General features: G+C 41.0%; 1 protein-coding gene across 2 annotated transcripts; it reads left to right on the plus strand.

Annotated features, from left to right (window-relative positions):
* Positions 1 to 7,081: 7,081 nt before the first annotated feature.
* LOC131524558 (uncharacterized) lies at positions 7,082 to 13,697 on the plus strand. Of its 2 annotated transcripts, none has more exons than XR_009267005.1 (4): positions 7,082 to 10,204; positions 10,493 to 10,659; positions 12,249 to 12,341; positions 13,062 to 13,697. XR_009267005.1 is itself a non-coding variant. In XM_058751748.1 (4 exons), exons 1-2 carry the CDS (start codon positions 8,087 to 8,089, stop codon positions 10,023 to 10,025), a joined length of 837 nt encoding a protein of 278 aa, XP_058607731.1. In that variant the 5' UTR covers positions 7,082 to 8,086; the 3' UTR covers positions 10,026 to 10,659; positions 12,249 to 12,341; positions 13,062 to 13,697. The 2 variants fall into 2 exon arrangements, 1 of the variants encoding a protein (XP_058607731.1); XM_058751748.1 differs by having other exon boundaries at positions 7,082 to 8,884; positions 9,987 to 10,659.
* The last annotated feature ends 5,449 nt before the right edge of the window (positions 13,698 to 19,146 follow it).

A 19,146-nucleotide genomic window follows, 5' to 3' on the forward strand; every position in this document is an offset into this window, starting at 1 on the left:
AAAACATTAACATTTGGCCTATACAATGAGAAACCGGACTATATATTAAAACTTTTGAAGGACGTTTTATTTAGGTGTTAAAATAATGTAATCTGCACGTTGGAAAGAAACGTTTAAAAAACGTAAAAACAGTACCAAAAACCAGGCCAAATATTGGTGCGCTTAGCTACTTGCTTGATTGATAAATATCAATATCATGAATGAAAAGGGGTTTTGTGTATTACTGTGGCAGCCAACAACAGCACAGCACATTTTTATATTTAGTTATATTGAAAAAGTATTTTGTGTATTATAGCATTTCTGAACTTTGCTTTAAAAAATACATACAAATATAATTAAATATAGGCTATAATGCATCTTTAAATAAACATAAGTAGCCTAAAATGCAGGCATTGATGTCAATTAATTTTCTAATCTACTTGCAGGGGCGCAGGTCGATGTGTTGGGGGAAAAAATGGCTAGGGTTTGTAGAGATGGTTTACTGTGAAATTAAATTCCAGAACTTTCCAGGCCTTTAAGCACTAGTTTAAATTACTGCGATCAGAGCCATATGATATTTCACATTATGTTAACATTATTGAGAAACGTTTTGTATGTTAATGAAGACGATTTATCAACAACAGTGTAGGCTATAGTTACGCCACAAGGTGGCAGCTAAGAACTGACTTAAAAAAAAAAAAAAAAAAAAGCTGATTCATTCTGTAACCAAACAAAGTTGTAAACAAGGGGAAAAATTACTTTGAACAACACCTTAGAAGGTGTAACTGAATCTGACATTTCAAAGAGGTCAATCCATTGACCAGCAGTCATCCCCTTAAAAAAAAATAGTGCTGGCTTTAAATATAATTTTACCATTCACAACCTATGACATCACTGGGATTTTTAGGTCCTACCCAGGGGCGCTGCGACTTTATATCTCGCAATTATGACTTTATAAATTGCAATTGCGCGTTTATATCTTACAATTCTGAGAAAAAAAGTTAGAACTGCGAGTTTGTATCACGAAATTCTGAGAAAAAAGTCACAATAACCTTATTTTATAATAATACCACCACAGAAATATTTGGCTCTCCAAGTAGCCTACCACCACAAGAGTACAAAAATATTTTACTCAAGTAAAAGTACCATTACATTAATGAAATTTTACTTAAGTACAAGTAAAAGTACCAGTCTAAAAATCTACTCAAGTAAAAGTAAAAAGTAGCTCATTTAAAATTTACTCAGAGTAAAAATTACTTAGTTACATTTTAACAGTGGGAGGGACGCAAAAATGGGATAGGCCAAGGGCGTCAAACTCAGTTCCTGGAGGGCCACAGCCCTACACGGTATAGATATAACCCTAATTAAACACATCTGATCCAGCTAATCCAATCATTTAAGCTTATTTGAAAACTACATGGTATGTGTGTTGGAGCAGGGTTGGAACTAAACTCTGCAGGGCTGCGGCCCTCCAGGAACTGAGTTTGACACCCCTGGGATAGGCCTATAAATCTCAAACTAGTTGTTTTTAATTAAAGGAATCAGTTATTTAGAATAATAAGACATTTGGGCTGTTACCAGGAAATTAAATCAATATAAACAAAATTATGCAGACCAGTCAAGTTCTTCCACACTGACTAAATCAATCATTTCTTTTTGTACCTTGCCTTATACACAGAGGCATTGTCATGTTATAATAGGAAAGGGTCCTGTCCAAACTGTTGCTTTAACATTAGAAGCACACAATTCCCTAGAATATCATTATATGCTTAAACATTCAGATTTGTACTCATGGAAATTACTAAAGTAGTCAAACCCGTTCATTAGAAGGGAGTTTCCCAATACTTTTGACAATATAGTGTATATCGCACACCCTGCACCAGTCTTTTTGGCTAATTTGTGCAAAACCTTTTTGCTAAACTGCCAAAGCTTCATTTTAACCACCAGTGCAATGATGCATGGATTTACTTTACCTCTACATGCTCGCGAAGGGTTGATGTGGAGATTTTATAAGCTGCTATGGTCTCCCTAGGCAAACACAGCTTAATAGAGCATAAACATGGCCAGGGGTTCACTTCATTTCCTTTGAGTTCAACTTCAGCCGAATACGACGGGGTTTGGTTTTCAGCTGGTTTTGCAACATTAACGCCTGTCTCGTCCGTCTGCATCTTTCTTCTAATTTTAGCGCCAGTTTGTTCTCCTGCCCATTATTTACTGAAGACTAGCTTTAGCATCAAGCTACATAAAACAATTTCTGAGATTAATATATGCTTTTACTCAAAACTCGTTTAAAGTAAAATTTATATTAATCGAGAAAATCTTAGAAATCGTTTAAAGTGAGTTTTGAATAAAACTAGGGCTGAACGGTTCCTCGAGTAACTCGAATACAAAAAAATCATAGAGGCAAATTATGTGCTTCAAGAATCGTTTAGTCCATTTTTTCCTTTTTTTACATTCGGTTACACTTTATTTTAAGGTGTTCTTGTTACAGTATAATTAAACATTTTATTTATTTATTTATTTTTTATTATGCAAATAAACATACTATTTACAGGTGACAAATCAAATACAAAATAACCAAGGTCAACAAAACATACATGACAGCCAACATGATTTGTGTGAGTGAGTATGAGTGTGTTACGGGCTGATGAGACATGAGACGTGCGGATCCATCTGCAGACTTTTAAGCAGAGACATGGTCATAACAGGCAGGGTCAAACAGGTATAACATGGGCGAGACAAAGAGTAAACAGAGACAAGCGTGGGTCGACGATCGTGAACAGTATCCAAAGGCGAGATCAGGTCATCCAAAACGTTAGCGATGGTCCAGGCAGGGAAAACACAATCCGACAAAGGCTAGGCTAGGCAAGGCAAGGAAAACTAACGGGGCTCTGTAGGGCAGTGATAATGCATACAATACTCGGCGACGGGGGAGAGAAAGTCCGTGGCTTAAATAGGGTATGTGATCAGTGTGTGCGTAGGATCAGGTGTGTGGGTGATTGGTGCAATGAGTGATTGGTGACAGCTGTGATCAGTAATGGATGATGGGAAATGTAGTTAAATGGTGAAGTGCCAGAGTCCATGTGATAAGCGGGTGACCTCTAGTGGTGAGTGAATGGAAGTGCAGACCAGATTCAGGTGACAGAGCCCCTCCCAAAGAGCGGCTTCCAGACGCTCCACACAGTCTATAATCCAGGAGGGAGGTGGAGCGGAGGTGGAACAGGGGGAGGGATGGAGGGCCAGGTCCTTGTGGAAGCGGAGTGATCTGGGACCGAGGTAGAGCCGGCAGAGCAGGAAGCCAGGGCAGAGTGGACGGGACTGGAGCCCACCAGGGCGAAACAGACGGGACACGAGCCCACCAGGGCGAAGCAGGAGCCCACCAGGGCGGAGCGGACAGGGCAGAAGACCTCCATGGCGGTGCAGATAGAGCAGGAGCCTACCAGGGCGGAGCAGAAGACCACCAGAGCCAGATAGTGGACCACCACAGCGGAGCAGACGGAACAGGTGGAGCAGAAGACCACCAGGGCGGAGCAGACGGGTCCGCTGTGACGTGCTGCTGTGACTCTGGACGGACAGCTGTGACGTGCTGCTGTGACTCTGGATGATCAGCTGAGACGTGACTCGGTTGATGACGACCAACTGTGACTTGGCTTGACTCTCTGACATCAACCGTGACTTGACTTGGTTCTTGAAGATCAGCTTTGACTTGGCTTGATTCGTGAAGATCAACGGTGACTTGACTTAGCTTGTGAAGATCAGCTGTGACTTGGCTTGATTTGTGAAGATCAGCTTTGACTTGGTTTGACTCATGAAGATCAACTGTGACTTGACTCATGAATGGCAGCAATGACATGACGGGGTGTTGTGGTGGCCGCCATTTTGTGAGCGTGCTCTAGCGTGGCTGTGATCATACAATTGAATGTGGTGTCACGTTCCTCCGCAACACCCACAGTAAACGCTGAACCAACAGTCATTAAAGCGTAATCCATAAAGTCACTTAGAGACGAACAGGGAGCTTCAAGGGTTAGTCGTGACCTGAGTGGCTGGTTAATACCCTCACAGAAAAAATCTATTAACATCTGGTCCGGTAATTCGGAGCCATTAGCCAAAGCCAAATATTCCGTAATGTAACCCTCGAGTGATCGCGTACCCTGCTTGAGGGCTAGCAACAAGATCGCCGCGTCCATACCTGGCCAATGTCCACTAGAAAAGCCGCTGGATCCTTGTGTGGCCGAGTATTCTGTTACGGGGCTGATGAGACATGAGACGTGTGGATCCATCTGCAGACTTTTAAGCAGAGACGTGGTCATAACAGGCAGGGTCAAACAGTGGCAAACAGGTATAACATGGGCGAGACAAAGAGTAAACAGAGACAAGCGTGGGTCGACGATCGGCGAACAGTATCCAAAGGGGCGAGACAGGAGAGGTCATCCAAAACGTTAGCGATGGTCCAGGCAGGGGAAAACACAATCCAACAAAGGCTAGGCTAGGCTAGGCTAGGTTAGGCTAGGTTAGGTTAGGAAAACTAAAGGGGCTCTGTAGGGCAGCGATAATGCATACAATACTCGGCGACGAGGGAGAGAAAGTCCGTGGCTTAAATATGTATGTGATCAGTGTGTGCGTAGGATCAGGTGTGTGGGTGATTGGTGCAATGAGTGATTGGTGACAGCTGTGATCAGTAATGGATGATGGGAAATGTAGTTAAATGGTGAAGTGCCAGAGTCCATGTGATAAGCGGGTGACCTCTAGTGGTGAGTGAACGGAAGTGCAGACCAGATTCGTGACAGAGTGTGTCTGTGTGTGTAAGTGTGACTGGGTGCTGGAGGTGGAAGTATATAAACAAAAGAAAAAAAAATAATAATAGTAATAATTAATGAATAAATAAATAGAAAGTACAACAGACATAACAATAGTAAAAAACCATAATAGTAATGATAACAGTAATAATAATAATAATAGCATTAATAGCAAACATTAGAGGATGGAGGGTGAGGAAGGTGATAAGTAATAATAGTAATACTAGCAGTAATAATATTACTAAATACATAATAAATAAATAATAACAATAATAATAATAATAATAGTAATTAACTAAATTGATCAGAAATGGTTTAGTATCTTCGGGAAAAGTCCGTTAGCATCTCAACCGTAAGGCTAACATAAGAGGTAACGTTAACTTGAGGTCTTGTTTATAAAAGTTTGGGCTTTTAATGTCATCTTATGTGTAGATGAGCGCTTTTATATATGTATGTATAAAGGTTTTGCTGGCAATTTGTCAACGGATGAATGGAAGTAAGCTAATTAATTTAACCTAAAAGTATGCACTGTACAATTAATCGGATACATCACTTACATAGAGCGTGAAAATGGGCTGAAACCATTGATCTATATATAATGACAGGTTTAAAACAGGTTTTGATCTTTCATGGTAAACACATATTGATACCACTTGTTCTGTGATTTCAGGAGTGTCAGAAAAAACCCTCTATGTCACAGAAGTTCCTTATTTTAACATTTCCGAAGAGAGCTGCCGACAGAGATAATGAAAACACAGGTGATCTAAGAAAGCTTATTAATTAACTTTACATGCATCTTTCACAGTATATTTCGCCTATATCACCATGCATCTGTAATTTTCTTTTGCAAAATTTATATGTGTATACAGGTGCTGGTCATATAATTAGAATATCATCAAAAAGTTGATTTATTTCACTAATTCCATTCAAAAAGTGAAATTTGTATATTATATTCATTCATTACACACAGACTGATATATTTCAAATGTTTATTTCTTTTAATTTTGATGATTAGAGCTTACAGCTCATGAAAGTCAAAAATCAGTATCTCAAAATATTAGAATATTTATATTTGAGTTTGAATAAATGACCATCCCTACAGTATAAATTCTGGGTATCTCTTGTTCTTTGAAACCACAATAATGGGGAAGACTGCTGACTTGGCAATGATCCAGAAGACGAACATTGACACCCTCCACAAAGAGGGTAAGTCACAGAAGGTCATTACTGAAAGGTGTTGCTGTTTACAGAGTGCTGTATCAAGCATATTAAATGCAAAGTTGACTGGAAGGAAGAATTTGGGTAGGAAAAGGTGCACAAGCAACAGGGATGACCGCAAGCTTGAGAATACAGTCAAGCAAAGCCGATTCAAACACTTGGGAGAGCTTCACAAGGAGAGAACTGAAGCTGGAGTCAGTGCATCAAGAGTCACCACGCTCAGACGTCTTCAGGAAAAGGGCTACCAAGCCACTTCTGAACCAGAGACAACGCCAGAAGCATCTTAACTGGGCTGTGGAGAAAAGAACTGGACTGTTGCTCAGTGGTCCAAAGTCCTCTTTTCAGATGAAAGTAAATTTTACATTTCATTTGGAAATCAAGGTCCCAGAGTCTGAAGGAAGAGTGGAGAGGCACAGAATCCATGTTGCTTGAAGTCCAGTGTGAAGTTTCCACAGTCAGTGATGATTTGGGCTGCCATGTCATCTGCTGGTGTTGGTCCACTGTGTTTTCTGAAGTCCACAGTCAACGCAGCCATCTACCAGGAAATTTTAGAGCACTTCATGCTTCCTTCTGTTGACAAGCTTTATGGAGATGCTGATTTCATTTTCCAGCAGGACTTGGCACCTGCCCACACTGCCAAAGGTACCAAAAGCTGGTTCAATGACCATAGTGTTACTGTGCTTGATTGGCCAGCAAACTCGCTTGACCTGAACCCCATAGAGAATCTATGGGGTATTGTCAAGAGGAAGATGAGAGACACCAGACCCAACAATGCAGATGAGCTGAAGGCCACTATCAGAGCAACCTGGGCTCTCATAACACCTGAGCAGTGCCACAGACTGATCGACTCCATGCCACGCCGCATTGCTGCAGTAATTCAGGCAAAAGGAGCCCCAACTAAGTATTGAGTGCTGTACATGCTCATACTTTTCATTTTCATACTTTTCAGTTGGCCAAGATTTCTAAAAATCCTTTCTTTGTATTGGTCTTAAGTAATATTCTAATATTTTGAGATACTGATTTTTGACTTTCATGAGCTGTAAGCTCTAATCATCAAAATTAAAAGAAATAAACATTTGAAATATATCAGACTGTGTGTAATGAATGAATATAATATACAAGTTTCACTTTTTGAATGGAATTAGTGAAATAAATCAACTTTTTGATGATATTCTAATTATATGACCAGCACCTGTATGTATACATACATACGTGTGTGTGTTTGTTTGCTTGTTAGTTATTTTAATGCCCAAACATAATTAACACTGTAAGAGCATTACTAAATAAGTAAATCTAAAAATGTATTTTTTTTTAAAAAATTTTTTATATATTCTGTAAATTATTCTTTTTCTTTTCTGCATTTCACCTCTGCTATAGTTTATTTATTATAAACCTGGCATTGTATAATAAATATTGTTGGCTCTGTGACAGATTATTTATGTTCCTAGATTCTTCTACGCTGATGGCTGTACACTAGAGTTGGAGCGTATCTCCTGTCGAAGAACATCTTTAGACATTATGAGTCATATGACTAGTAAGTAATACCTCAAACATACACTACCATTCAAAAAACGTTTCTTTCCAACGTGCAGATTATGTTATTTTAACACCTAAATAAAACGTCCTAAAAAAGTTTTAATATAGTCTGGTTTCTCGTTGTTGGCCAAATGTTAATGTTTTGCAGCTAAAGAAAACATACACAATTAGTTTTTGCACAGCGTATCTTTCTTTCCTGTTTTTTTTTTTTTTTTTTGTAGACTTTGTTAATTTCTGGAAGAATCTTAATTTCTGTGCATTTTGTTTGACAGAAATCGCCGTCCATGGACAGTTGTAGCCTACTGATCACAATATTTTCCAATTTCCACACACACAAACTTTTGGCCTGGTTGTATTTTGGTACTGTTTTTACATTTATTACGTTATTTTAACACCTGAATATAACATATTTCAAAAGTTGCAGTTTGGTCTTGTTTCGTTTGGTCGTAGACAAACGCGATATTTAAATTTTTTTTTACTACTTAAAGAGAACATTCCAGGTTGGTATTTTTACAACGTTTTTAAAATGTTTTATTTTGGTTACGTTATTTTTAAATATGTTCCCCATTTGCGGGGAAATCCCGGCCGCCGTTCGCAGGGAAATCCCGGCCCACACAAGCCCGCCGTCAGAGAGAATGGCAAGCCCGCCGTCTAAGAGTATGGCAAGCCCGCCAGAGAATCTTAAGTGCCCACCAGTGCCTGCTCCTCGCAAGTGCCCTCCAGTGCCTGCTCCTCGCAAGAGCCCTCCTACGTCTCCGCTGGTCCCATCCAGCCCTCCTACGTCTCCGCTGGTCCCATCCAGCTCTCCTACGTCTACGCTGGTCCCGTCCAGCTCCGCGCTTCCAGAGCACCCCCCAGTGCCTGCGCCACGAAGGCGTCTTCCTATCTTCGCGCTTCCAGGGTGCCCCCAAGAGTCCCCGCTGGTCCCGTCCAGCTCCGCGCTTCCAGAGCGCCCCCAAGAGTCCGCGCTTCCAGAGCGCCCACCAGTGCCTGCGCCACGAAGGCGTCTCCCTATCTCTGGGCTTCCAGAGCGCCCCCAAGAGTCTGCGCTTCCGGAGCGCCCCCCAGTGCCTGCGCCACGAAGGCGTCTTCCTATCTCCTTGCTTCCAGAGAGCCCCCAGGAGTCCCCGCTTCCAGAGCGCCCCCAAGAGTCCGCGCTGCCAGAGCGCCCCCAAGAGCCCGCTCCCCCTGAACGCCAGCCTCAAACTACCCCTAATTGGGGGGGGGTGGATAGTAGGGCTCCTGCCGTAGAGACCGTGGTGGGGGCTGGGGCCGAGGTCTCGGAGGCAGACCCGCCATGGCCTCCCGAGTTTTTGTGTTTGCTCGGTAATCATTCTGCATCCTTGATATTGAAGGTAAGCACTTGATATGTACCTGCTTGTAATTACTACTGTGGGATTATAGATTAAAAATAAGTTATTAGACACTGTGGCGATGTTTCTAAGCAGGCTTACTTTCCCAGGCTTTAAGCACATGTGTTGGGCTAAATTCCGTGTTTTCGTCGATATTTGGTGCATTTATGTCACAATTCAATGCTAGCTACACCTAACCATTAACTACATAACTTACGTTAAACCTGAACTCTACCCCAACAATGGGAAGGGAAAACGGGAGATAAAGTTAATGCAGAGTCAAACACACCATGCACCCGTTTTTCCTGTTTGTAATTTAAGTTAATGTATCTAGCGTAATGTGCCATTTTTTATGATATACCTGGGTACATTTACGTAACTTGGCCTATCGGTTAAATCCGAAACACCAGAAGTTAATGTTGAATCAATGTACACTTCTCATCGCTCTTTTCAGTCTAGCTAACATTTATAGAGTTTTTATTAATAAATCTAAAAAATAAAATAAAATAAAATAGAAAAATAAAAAATATATATTTTTCTATTTCATTATTATTATTATTGTTTTAGATTTCGTTTAGTGTGCCAAGTAGGGACTGTTGTTGTTATTAGCTAAATTAACTAACGTTGGCCTGGCCCTTCGTGTGTGTATATCGGTGAAATATTACTACAACGTTCTACAACTAGACATTTCTGTCTTTTCAAACTTAATAGAGTTCCAAAATGCCACAATGCTACCCAGCTTATTGAATACAGTATGCAAAAATTGTCAAGTAATATATATGATGCAGTCGACCATATATTTGAAATGTCCTAACAAATTGCAGGTAAAGTTATGAATGAATAGGTATGCATGTTTTTTTTTAGGGAAAAAAAAATATTAGGGAATATAGTTATAAACATAAGTAAAACTCTTGATATTTAGTAACAGCAGCCAGTAACGTTAGTGGTAATTTTCTTTGGCCCAGTTTTTAAAGTCAGTCTTTGAAATTAGGAGAATACTGCTTGTTGTGTGTTTTTCTGTTTTCTGGCCTTAGCATACACATTAGGGTAAATCAGTTGCAGTTTTGCAGGTTAACTTTATACACTTTTATTTTTTTTTTCACAGCGGAAATGTTCCTTTTTTTTTATTCAAAAAAAGAAATAGGCTACATCACAATATAAAGCTGTCCCCATGCTCTTCTGGTGTGAACTTCACCTTTATTACATGGTAAGTAGTTTTTTCTTAACAATCACATACAGAATTGTCAAACTAACTATCCTTGAACTTTCCTTTTCTTTCTCTTTCAGTGACATGTATGTGGCAGTGTGTTGCAAAGGAGAGTTGTACGTACAAATTACTTAAGCATTATAAACTAAACCATTGTTTTGGAAGCGGCAATCATTATGTTTGTGTATATTTAAATTGTCCATGCACATTTAAGACATGAGCAGGAATTAAAACTCACGTCAGCTCTTATACTTTTAATCAAAAAACAGAGTAGGCCATATCTGTGGTACATCATGTCGTCTTAACTCTCTCATTGCTGATAGAAAAATAGTTAAAACAGGTTTTTTTATTTTCATACTTCGGTTATGATGAGAGTTAACAAATGCATTGTCAATGTTTTTCAGATTGATAGGGAGTTCTTGCGGATTTCATCTGTACCACTGCTTTCTATGTTCTTCACTGAGCTTGACCAGAACTGAGCACGATTGATGGAGATCTTCAGTAGAAAAGGCGGGCAATCAGGAAAAGAAAAAAAAAAAAAATCACACAGATCATGGTTTCCATCTCCAAGGTTTGTAGGCCTATTGATAAATGGCTTTAATAGTCATTCTCAATGCAGATGGAAAGACAGATGTAGTTTGGCATAGGGCTGCACGATTAATCGAAAAAAAAATCACGATCTCGATTCATACATAAATGCGATCTCATTTCTAAATGACGGCGATTCACTTCCGTGTATTTCCCTGCATTCAGATCATGCTGCATTCATGCGTTATTGGTCACACTCACACAATAACAAAACACTATTAATTCACCAATCAATCATAAATCTTGATCACTTCTCTCCTCTCCCTCATTGGCCACGTTCCACTGTCACTCACATGACGTGTAACAAGGCGGCAGACCTAAACGGAGTCAGTTTACTTGGTGGATTTGTAACGGTACACGCCCATGGGGCGTCAAGGGGCGTCATGGTGCATCGGATACATGGTCATGTCGGACACATCGTATTTACGAGCTGAACGCACATGAACGCCACCACAAAGTCGTTTTTTCGAGTGGGAAACTTTTCTTTAAGCCCCGAGTTTCCGAGTTGGGGGCGTGTCAATGAAAAAACATTTCGGATGCAATGGACGCAGCCAAAGACTAAAGATATGCAGCGTCGGTAAAGTTGTTGAAATGAATAAAATTATTATTTTTTGTAATGTACAATAAAACTATATAAGTTACATACACAAAATATTATATTAATGTATAAATATAATAGAATATATAATTATTCAGTTTACATCACCTTCATAAATTAAATAAAAATGGAAAAAAGTAAAAACACAATGATGCACATTCTTCTTTCAATATTTTGTAGATGTAGAGTTAAAAAAAATAGTTGAATTGTGTAGAAAAGTTAAATCGCCATCTTTTTCCGACCAAAGTGACTTGAACGCAACCGACGTTGTAATAACAACTCGTCAACTCGTAAGTACGAACGTCCCAGGAGCACTTGAAAGCAGCATCAGTGTCAACACTTAACGGAGGGCGTGTCATCGTAGTGCTAACAGCCAATCACATACTCCCGGGCCGTTGCATGAACGGGATTGGCTAGCGTCTGCACTAGGGTATTTGCATAAGGCGATCTGATTGTCTGACGCCTGCGTTGGCGCTTGAAAAGTTGAAAAGTTTTCAACTTCTGCCACGAGAAACGCCAGTGAAGCGACGCGACGTGACGGACTCACAATTCAGTTCGGCAACGCTTGACGTCACTCCATTCAAAGTAAACGAGAGGCGTTGACGCCGACGCCCCGTGTGAATGTGAATATTTTTATTTATTATTGTTAATGTTCTTATTGTTAATGTTAACTTAAAGCTTTAAAATTATTCACTTTAAGGGGTCTAAAATAAAGAAAAGAGACAATTTTTTGTTACTCCAGCACTTTATTATACTGAATGTCCTGTGTTTTTTTTTTTTTTTGAGTGCAATAAATTTTGGTTGAAAAAATGAGAATCGTGTAAGAGAATCGTGATCTCAATTCCCATGGAGAAAAATCGTGATTCACATTTTAGCAAGAATCGTGCAGCCCTAGTTTGGCATTCTCTTCCCAAACAGTACACTCAAGCTGTGCCGCTACTGAAGTTTGAGTTAATCTTGTCCCCACCCCACAGGATGACACTATGCATACCAGAAGAGCCTGTGTCATCAAGTCTCTGTGCACCTACTTGAATGAAGACCCTGAAAAACTAGTGAAAGCATATTTGGTGAGTTGAGGAGAAAATCAAAAGCCCATATATTCTGTACTTGGGTTGTGTTTTTTCCTATTTGCTACAACAAGAAAGTGACATGTTAGAACACATTACTTCACTGAGCTGGACAAATTGTTCATTTATAGGAATCTGATGGTACACCATGACAAAGTTCTTATGTGAATTGGTTGATGCACTAAACCAATTAATTTTTTATTCATATCGTTTGAGCTCTCTTAGGGCCTAATTTACAAAATTGTGTAAGCCAATACTAAAGTTTTAAAGTGATCTGAAAGGCAGAAGAGGCATGCCACAAAAAAAATAAAAAAATAAACGACATCAGAAAATTGTACATGCACGCTTTTGTTTTATTGCAGTGCATTATATTCTAAGATGGTTCTAATGTTTTAGCCACCTCATTCATTTTAAATATGGTGGCCAAATAAATTATAACAATCTTATAATATAATGCACTGCAATAACACTGCAGCACCCACTGTGACCTCAATAATAAACATATAGTAGAATAATCACCTTTCTGACAGTTTCAACTTAAAAACTGAGAAGTTATAACCTTGTAAATGTAGAATTCACAGCAGAGCTCATGTATTGAATTGAAGTTTACTTTACAGGTTTACCGAATGAAGTGACCAGTGAGTGCATAAGTGTGAAATTCTTGTAATAAATATTTGAGCTAATTTTTGTTTGTGATCTTTCATTTATTTGGTCCCACAGGATTCAGACATTGAGTCACAAAGTACCATGGAGCAAACTGTGATGGGAGTGTATGTCATACTGAAGGAGGGAGTGCTGCCTGACGATGACCCACAGGACACTGGTGTCCTAATTGAAGGTGTGGAAATCCTCAGTGACTTGAGTAGCATTTCACAGGCTTGTGCTCTATTATTTGGATTCATATACTGTTTGAACCTGAGCTACCCACCATGCACTTTTGAAGTCTTGCAGAAGATCTTTCTAAATCTAAATGGACAGAGGTTGTCATCCAAGGCACAGTTCCTCAAAAACAAGCTACTGGAGCAAGTGAGCTTGAGCAAGACTGGTGTACATCAGACTATCTCTTTTTTATTATTATTATTTTACAGCTCAAAAAATTGTTACACTCACAATTGTTTCTTTTATGTTATGTTCATTCATGTTTACGTTTTTAAATGTTATTTTTTGTGTGTCAGGCCAAGGTTTACCTTACAAATTCCCAAAAAGGGTAGTGTTAAAATGGCTTAATTTTGAAGAAGTTTTAAGACCAAAAGGGCTTTAAAGTCCTACAAGCGTTGCTTGGGGATCAGTTTTCTCAAGAGCCAAGATTTTGTTGGCTAAATGTTTCTTATACATTGTGTTACAAACACTCAAATGGATAGGAGACTTAAAGTGAAGAAAGCCATTTAAACTTAATTGGTGCATGTTAAAGCCTAATGAAAAATAAAATAAGATAAGATATTTGTTGTGTTTTCTGCGGAGTTCGGTCATTTGTGAGATTTTTGTTTAATCCAATGTTTATCAATGTATAAAAATTGTATACATGTTGCAAATAGCAGTTTATAGTGTAGTGCCCCTTTAAGAGGAGTGTCCTGTGAGAAACATGTGACCGGTGTTTACTATAAAAAGGAAGTGGGAGATTCATTTAATTTGTAATGACTTTCAACCCGGTGTGCAGCCACTTGGTAAACTCTCTTAATTTCAAATGTTTTCTTGTCTGCTTTATGATTCATGTTGTCTGCTGTCGCCATGCTATGTTGTTGTACTATGTTTACTTTCTTTAGCTTTATGTTTGAAGTGTGAAGCGTGTACATACAAACAAATTATGAAGTAATGATGATGATGATGATTATTATTATTATAGTACATTTAATATTATTATATTTGTATTTTTGACTAATGTTATTTATTGTTGCTTATTGTTATTGAGGTAATGAACTGGGGCTGTTTGTAGTATGTATGAAAATTTAAATGTTGCATTTCCTGTTTTTCAGGTTTATTACCTGGTTATCCTTTGTGAAAAACAAAAAAATAAAATAAAATAAAAAAATAAATAAACAAACACATGTGGAATACCGAGTAATATCCTTTGTACACTGGGTTGCCCTTTCCGTGGGAAGAAAAACGGAACAGTAATAAACCAACGGTTCGAGAGCGTTAAGCCAAGTCTGCCATTGCCCGATCAGCATTGACCAGTGAAGGAGCACCAAGGGAAGAGGTATAGGCCGAATAGACCCCTCTGTGGAACAGCGCCTTGCTCCGTGCATGGAAAGGAAAATGGATGCGGTAGAATTAGTGGCCCTAAAAGGAAAGCGCTCAACAGCGCAGAGCTCTTTAAGCAAGAGAGCCAAAAGGCTGTCCCTCACTGTAGACCTCCTAGAAAAAAGGGTGCTTATCGACGAGATCAGAGCACTTGGTGTGGACTTTGGAAAGTTGCACGACACTGGACTTGAATATGTTGATGCTCTAGGGGAGGTGGAAAGTGAGGAAGAAAAAGCAGGAAAAGAAGCGGTTCATGTAGAGGAGAAAATGGCGATGTGCCTTGCCACCTATGCAGAAACGCTCCGGCTCGCTAAGGAGACGTTATGGTCCAAATTCGCCTATGTCGACCTTAAATTGTACGCTGACGGTGCAGAGGAGAAATGTACTGAAGTGGAGAACTCTGATATGAAGGAGTTATCGGAGGACGATTTTCAAGTCCTGAGAGAGGGCCTGGTGGAGAGAATTAAAATGCTTGAGCAGAAGGTGTTTGAATGGGAAGGTCTTGTCCCTGGAGCCAAGACAACAGTGTATAAGCAGCAGCAATACAAGCTGGTCAACAGACTGCATGACTGGGTACGGAGCTGGCAAAAGTTGAAGCGGATAGAAGAGATTGATGGGAGGGAAAAGGTTGAAGAATCAGGTACTAATGAAGAGCAGAGCGAGTTCGGTGAGGGGCCCAGTAGAGCTGGCACGCAGCCCCAAATCCCCAGTGTAATACCTGTATCCAGTACTGGAGCAGCTGCACTTCCGTATGCACCATTACAAAGCATCCCTGGCCTGCATCCTGGGACGTACGGCTTTAGACCACAGATCAGCCTTGAAAGAAGGCGATTAGTCACCAGAAGAGACAGACGGCAGTGCGTAAGTGTTTTAATACTCATTCTTAGCTCTGTTGTTTAAATTAATTCCTTGTTGCTAGGAAAGAATAGTTCGTTTCCTACCTATTTCTATTCTGCTTTTTCGTTGTGGTTTATATTTTTGATTGCACTAACTGATCATTATAATAACTGCCCTTTAGCTTAAACTCCTTTCCTGCACTTAAGTGCGAAGTGTTAGTTTCGATTTGAGCCATTGCCCTGCGATTGGCTGGTGGTTGTGCTAATTAAAAGCGACCACAGCGACTGTAAAAACTATTTAAACTGTTCGGGCACTGTTAGACCCCGGGAGAAGGCGATTAGTCACCAGAAGAGACATACGGCAGTGCGTAAGTGTTTTAATACTCATTCTTAGCTCTGTTGTTTAAATTAATTCCTTGTTGCTAGGAAAGAATAGTTCGTTTCCTACCTATTTCTATTCTGCTTTTTCGTTGTGGTTTATATTTTTGATTGCACTAACTGATCATTATAATAACTGCCCTTTAGCTTAAACTCCTTTCCTGCACTTAAGTGCAAAGTGTTAGTTTCGATTTGAGCCATTGCCCTGCGATTGGCTGGTGGTTGTGCTAATTAAAAGCGACCACAGCGACTGTAAAACAGCGCTCCAGACATGCGTAATCTCTTCAGAACATTTAATTCTCTCCTCTGTCCCCTCCACCACCTCCCACCACTTACATTTACATTTATGCATTTAGCAGACGCTTTTATCCAAAGCGACTTACATTGCATTCAAGTTACAGTTTTTACATTTTATCAGCTCTTGCTTTCCCTGGGAATCGAACCCATGATCTTGGCGTTGCTAGCGCCATGCTCTACTATTTGAGCTACAGGAAAACATATTACATAAAACACTTCTATTACAGCTGATGACTTTGCTACTTTTTTTACAGACAAAACTAGATCGATCAGTGATCAGTTCTCACCTCCACGCACACAGGACCCCCAACCAACCACTTCCACTGCTAAACCTCCCATTTTCTCCTTCTGTCCCCTGACGGAGGCTGAAGTATCCAAACTTCTCCTCTCCAACCATCCTACAACATGTCCTCTTGACCCAATCCCCTCGCACCTTCTGCAAGCAATCTCTCCCACGCTCTTACCGACACTCACACACATCATCAACACATCCCTCCTCACAGGCATCTTCCCCACTGCGTTCAAGCAGGCTCGGGTAACCCCACTGCTCAAAAAACCTACATTAAACACTTCTCTTATAGAAAACTATAGACCTGTCTCTCTCCTTCCATTCATAGCGAAAACACTTGAACGTGTTGTCTTCAACCAGGTCTCATTGTTTCTTTCACAGAACAACAAACTGGACGCTAAACAGTCAGGTTTCAGGAGTGGCCATTCAACTGAGACTGCACTTCTCTCGGTCACTGAAGCCCTGCGAATTGCAAAAGCCCATTCCAAATCATCAGTCCTCATTCTGCTGGATCTATCTGTCGCGTTTGACACTGTCAATCATCAGATACTCCTCTCCACTCTCTCATCACTGGGCATCGCTGGAATTCCACTTTGCTGGTTTGAATCCTATCTCACTGGTAGGTCTTTCAGGGTGGCCTGGGGAGGGGAGGTATCCAAAGCACATACACTGGTCACTGGGGTTCCTCAGGGATTGGTTCTTGGACCCCTCCTCTTCTCCACATACACTACATCACTGGGTCCCATCATACAGGCACATGGATTCTCCTACCACTGCTATGCTGATGACACACAGCTCTATCTCTCTTTTCAACCAGATGATCCAACGGTAGCTGCAAGGATCTCAGGTTGCCTGGCAGACATCTCGGCATGGATGAAAGAACATCACCTCCAGCTCAACCTGGCAAAGACTGAGCTTCTTGTCTTTCCTGCCGCTCCAACTCTACAGCATGACATCACGATCCAGTTAGGTTCATCAACAATTACCCCATCAACTTCGGTCAGAAATCTTGGTGTAATCTTTGATGACCAGCTGACCTTCAAAGACCACATTGCAAAGACTGCTCGATCTTGCAGGTTTGCACTACACAACATCAGAAAGATCAGGCCCTTTCTGACGGAGCATGCTGCACAACTTCTTGTCCAGGCCCTTGTCATTTCTAGGCTGGACTACTGCAATGCTCTTCTGGCTGGACTTCCATCAAACACAGTCAAACCTCTACAAATGATTCAGAATGCGGCGGCACGACTGGTCTTCAAGGAACCCAAAAGAGCCCATGTTACACCTCTCTTTATCTCATTGCATTGGCTACCAATCGCAGCTCGCATCAAGTTCAAGACACTGATGCTTGCTCATAGAACAACCACAGGCTCAGCACCCGCCTACATGCACTCACTATTAAGAATCTACATCCCCTCCAGAAATCTGAGATCTGCTAGTGAGCGACGCCTCGTGGTACCATCACAAAGAGGCTCAAAATCACTCTCCAGAACATTCTCGTTCACCATTCCTGGCTGGTGGAATGATCTTCCCACCCATATTCGGAGTACTGGATCCCTGTCAATCTTCAAGCAACAGCTGAAAACTCATCTCTTTCGACACTACTTGACTTCAACCTACACACACAAAAAAAAAAAACTCTTTCTCCTTACTTATTCCTTCCCTTGCTAGCTTGTACTTATTTAAACAATGCCTGAGACTGTTACAAGCACTTCCGAATTGCCTCTTCAAGATGAATCGCTTCATGTGTTCCCCAAATTGTAAGTCGCTTTGGATAAAAGCGTCTGCAAAATGACTAAATGTAAATGTAAATGTAAAGAACACGCCTGCCCAGGTTCTCGAGTGATATGACTGACTACTATCGGTGGAAGGCTGAGTGGGAAGAGCTGGAACAGCTGGGAAACCCACAGAAGACGGCTGGTGTTACAAGGTTCCACCTCCTGGCAAGTCTCGACGACAGGGTGAAGAAAGACTTGGTTCTGTCTGGCTGTGCATCAGCGGATGAAATGTTTAGGCGCCTCAATAACCGCTTTGGGAACAAGGCGAAAATCGTCCTGAAGATATCCGAGGAGGTTCAGGGCCTACCCCCTGTAAAGGGAGAAAACCCTAGGAAAGCAATTGAGCTAATCCAAGCTGTGGAGCGGGCCCTTAGTAACCTTGTGATCCTGGGAGAAGAGGAGGTTATAAAGAACCGTTGGGTAGCGCAGTCCCTTGAAAGCAAACTACCAAGCTCTCTGAAGGAGAAATGGATTGCGCACAAGATGGAGTCTGTGAATGGGTTTGCTTCACATAACCACTTCGACTGCTTACTGCGCTTCCTGAAGAAGCAGGAAGCAATCCTGGAGGAGCTGGATCAGCTGGAGGTAGGCCCTAGAGAGGGAAGATCCTCAGTTAAAGGCCCAGCAGATAAGCCCGAAGGAGGAGTCAAGAAAGCATTCTCCAAAGCTACCTCAGGCCGAAGAGAGTCTCAGTTGAAGCCACGCTGGGGCTCGTGCACTGCCTGTGCTGATGAGGCACACGCTGGCAGGCTGTTTGCCTGCAAAGCCTTCAGAGAGTTAGATATCCAGGGGAGGAAAGCCCATTTAAAGACCCATGGGGTATGCAATAACCTGTGTTTCCATCTGAAGGATGGCCGATGCAACCCGAAGTTCCTCTGCAGTAAAATAGACTGCCGCAAAGAAGAGCTAAACCATTATCTGCTCTGCCCCAAGTCCATCGCTCAAGAGAAAGACGCTGGCAGCGAGGTGCAAGTTACAAAAAGGGT

Source organism: Onychostoma macrolepis, chromosome 18 (assembly GCF_012432095.1).
Source record: "Onychostoma macrolepis isolate SWU-2019 chromosome 18, ASM1243209v1, whole genome shotgun sequence".
Lineage (NCBI taxonomy): Eukaryota > Metazoa > Chordata > Actinopteri > Cypriniformes > Cyprinidae > Onychostoma > Onychostoma macrolepis.

What these genes read in the sequence shown, in the direction of transcription:
- LOC131524558 (XM_058751748.1), top strand. Translation starts at nt 8,087, where the DNA reads ATGTTCCCCATTTGCGGGGAAATCCCGGCCGCCGTTCGCAGGGAAATC. An exon ending in CTGCATCCTTGATATTGAAG is followed by an intron (nt 8,885 to 9,986) that starts GTAAGCACTTGA and finishes TTTTTTTCACAG; the next exon opens with CGGAAATGTTCCTTTTTTTT.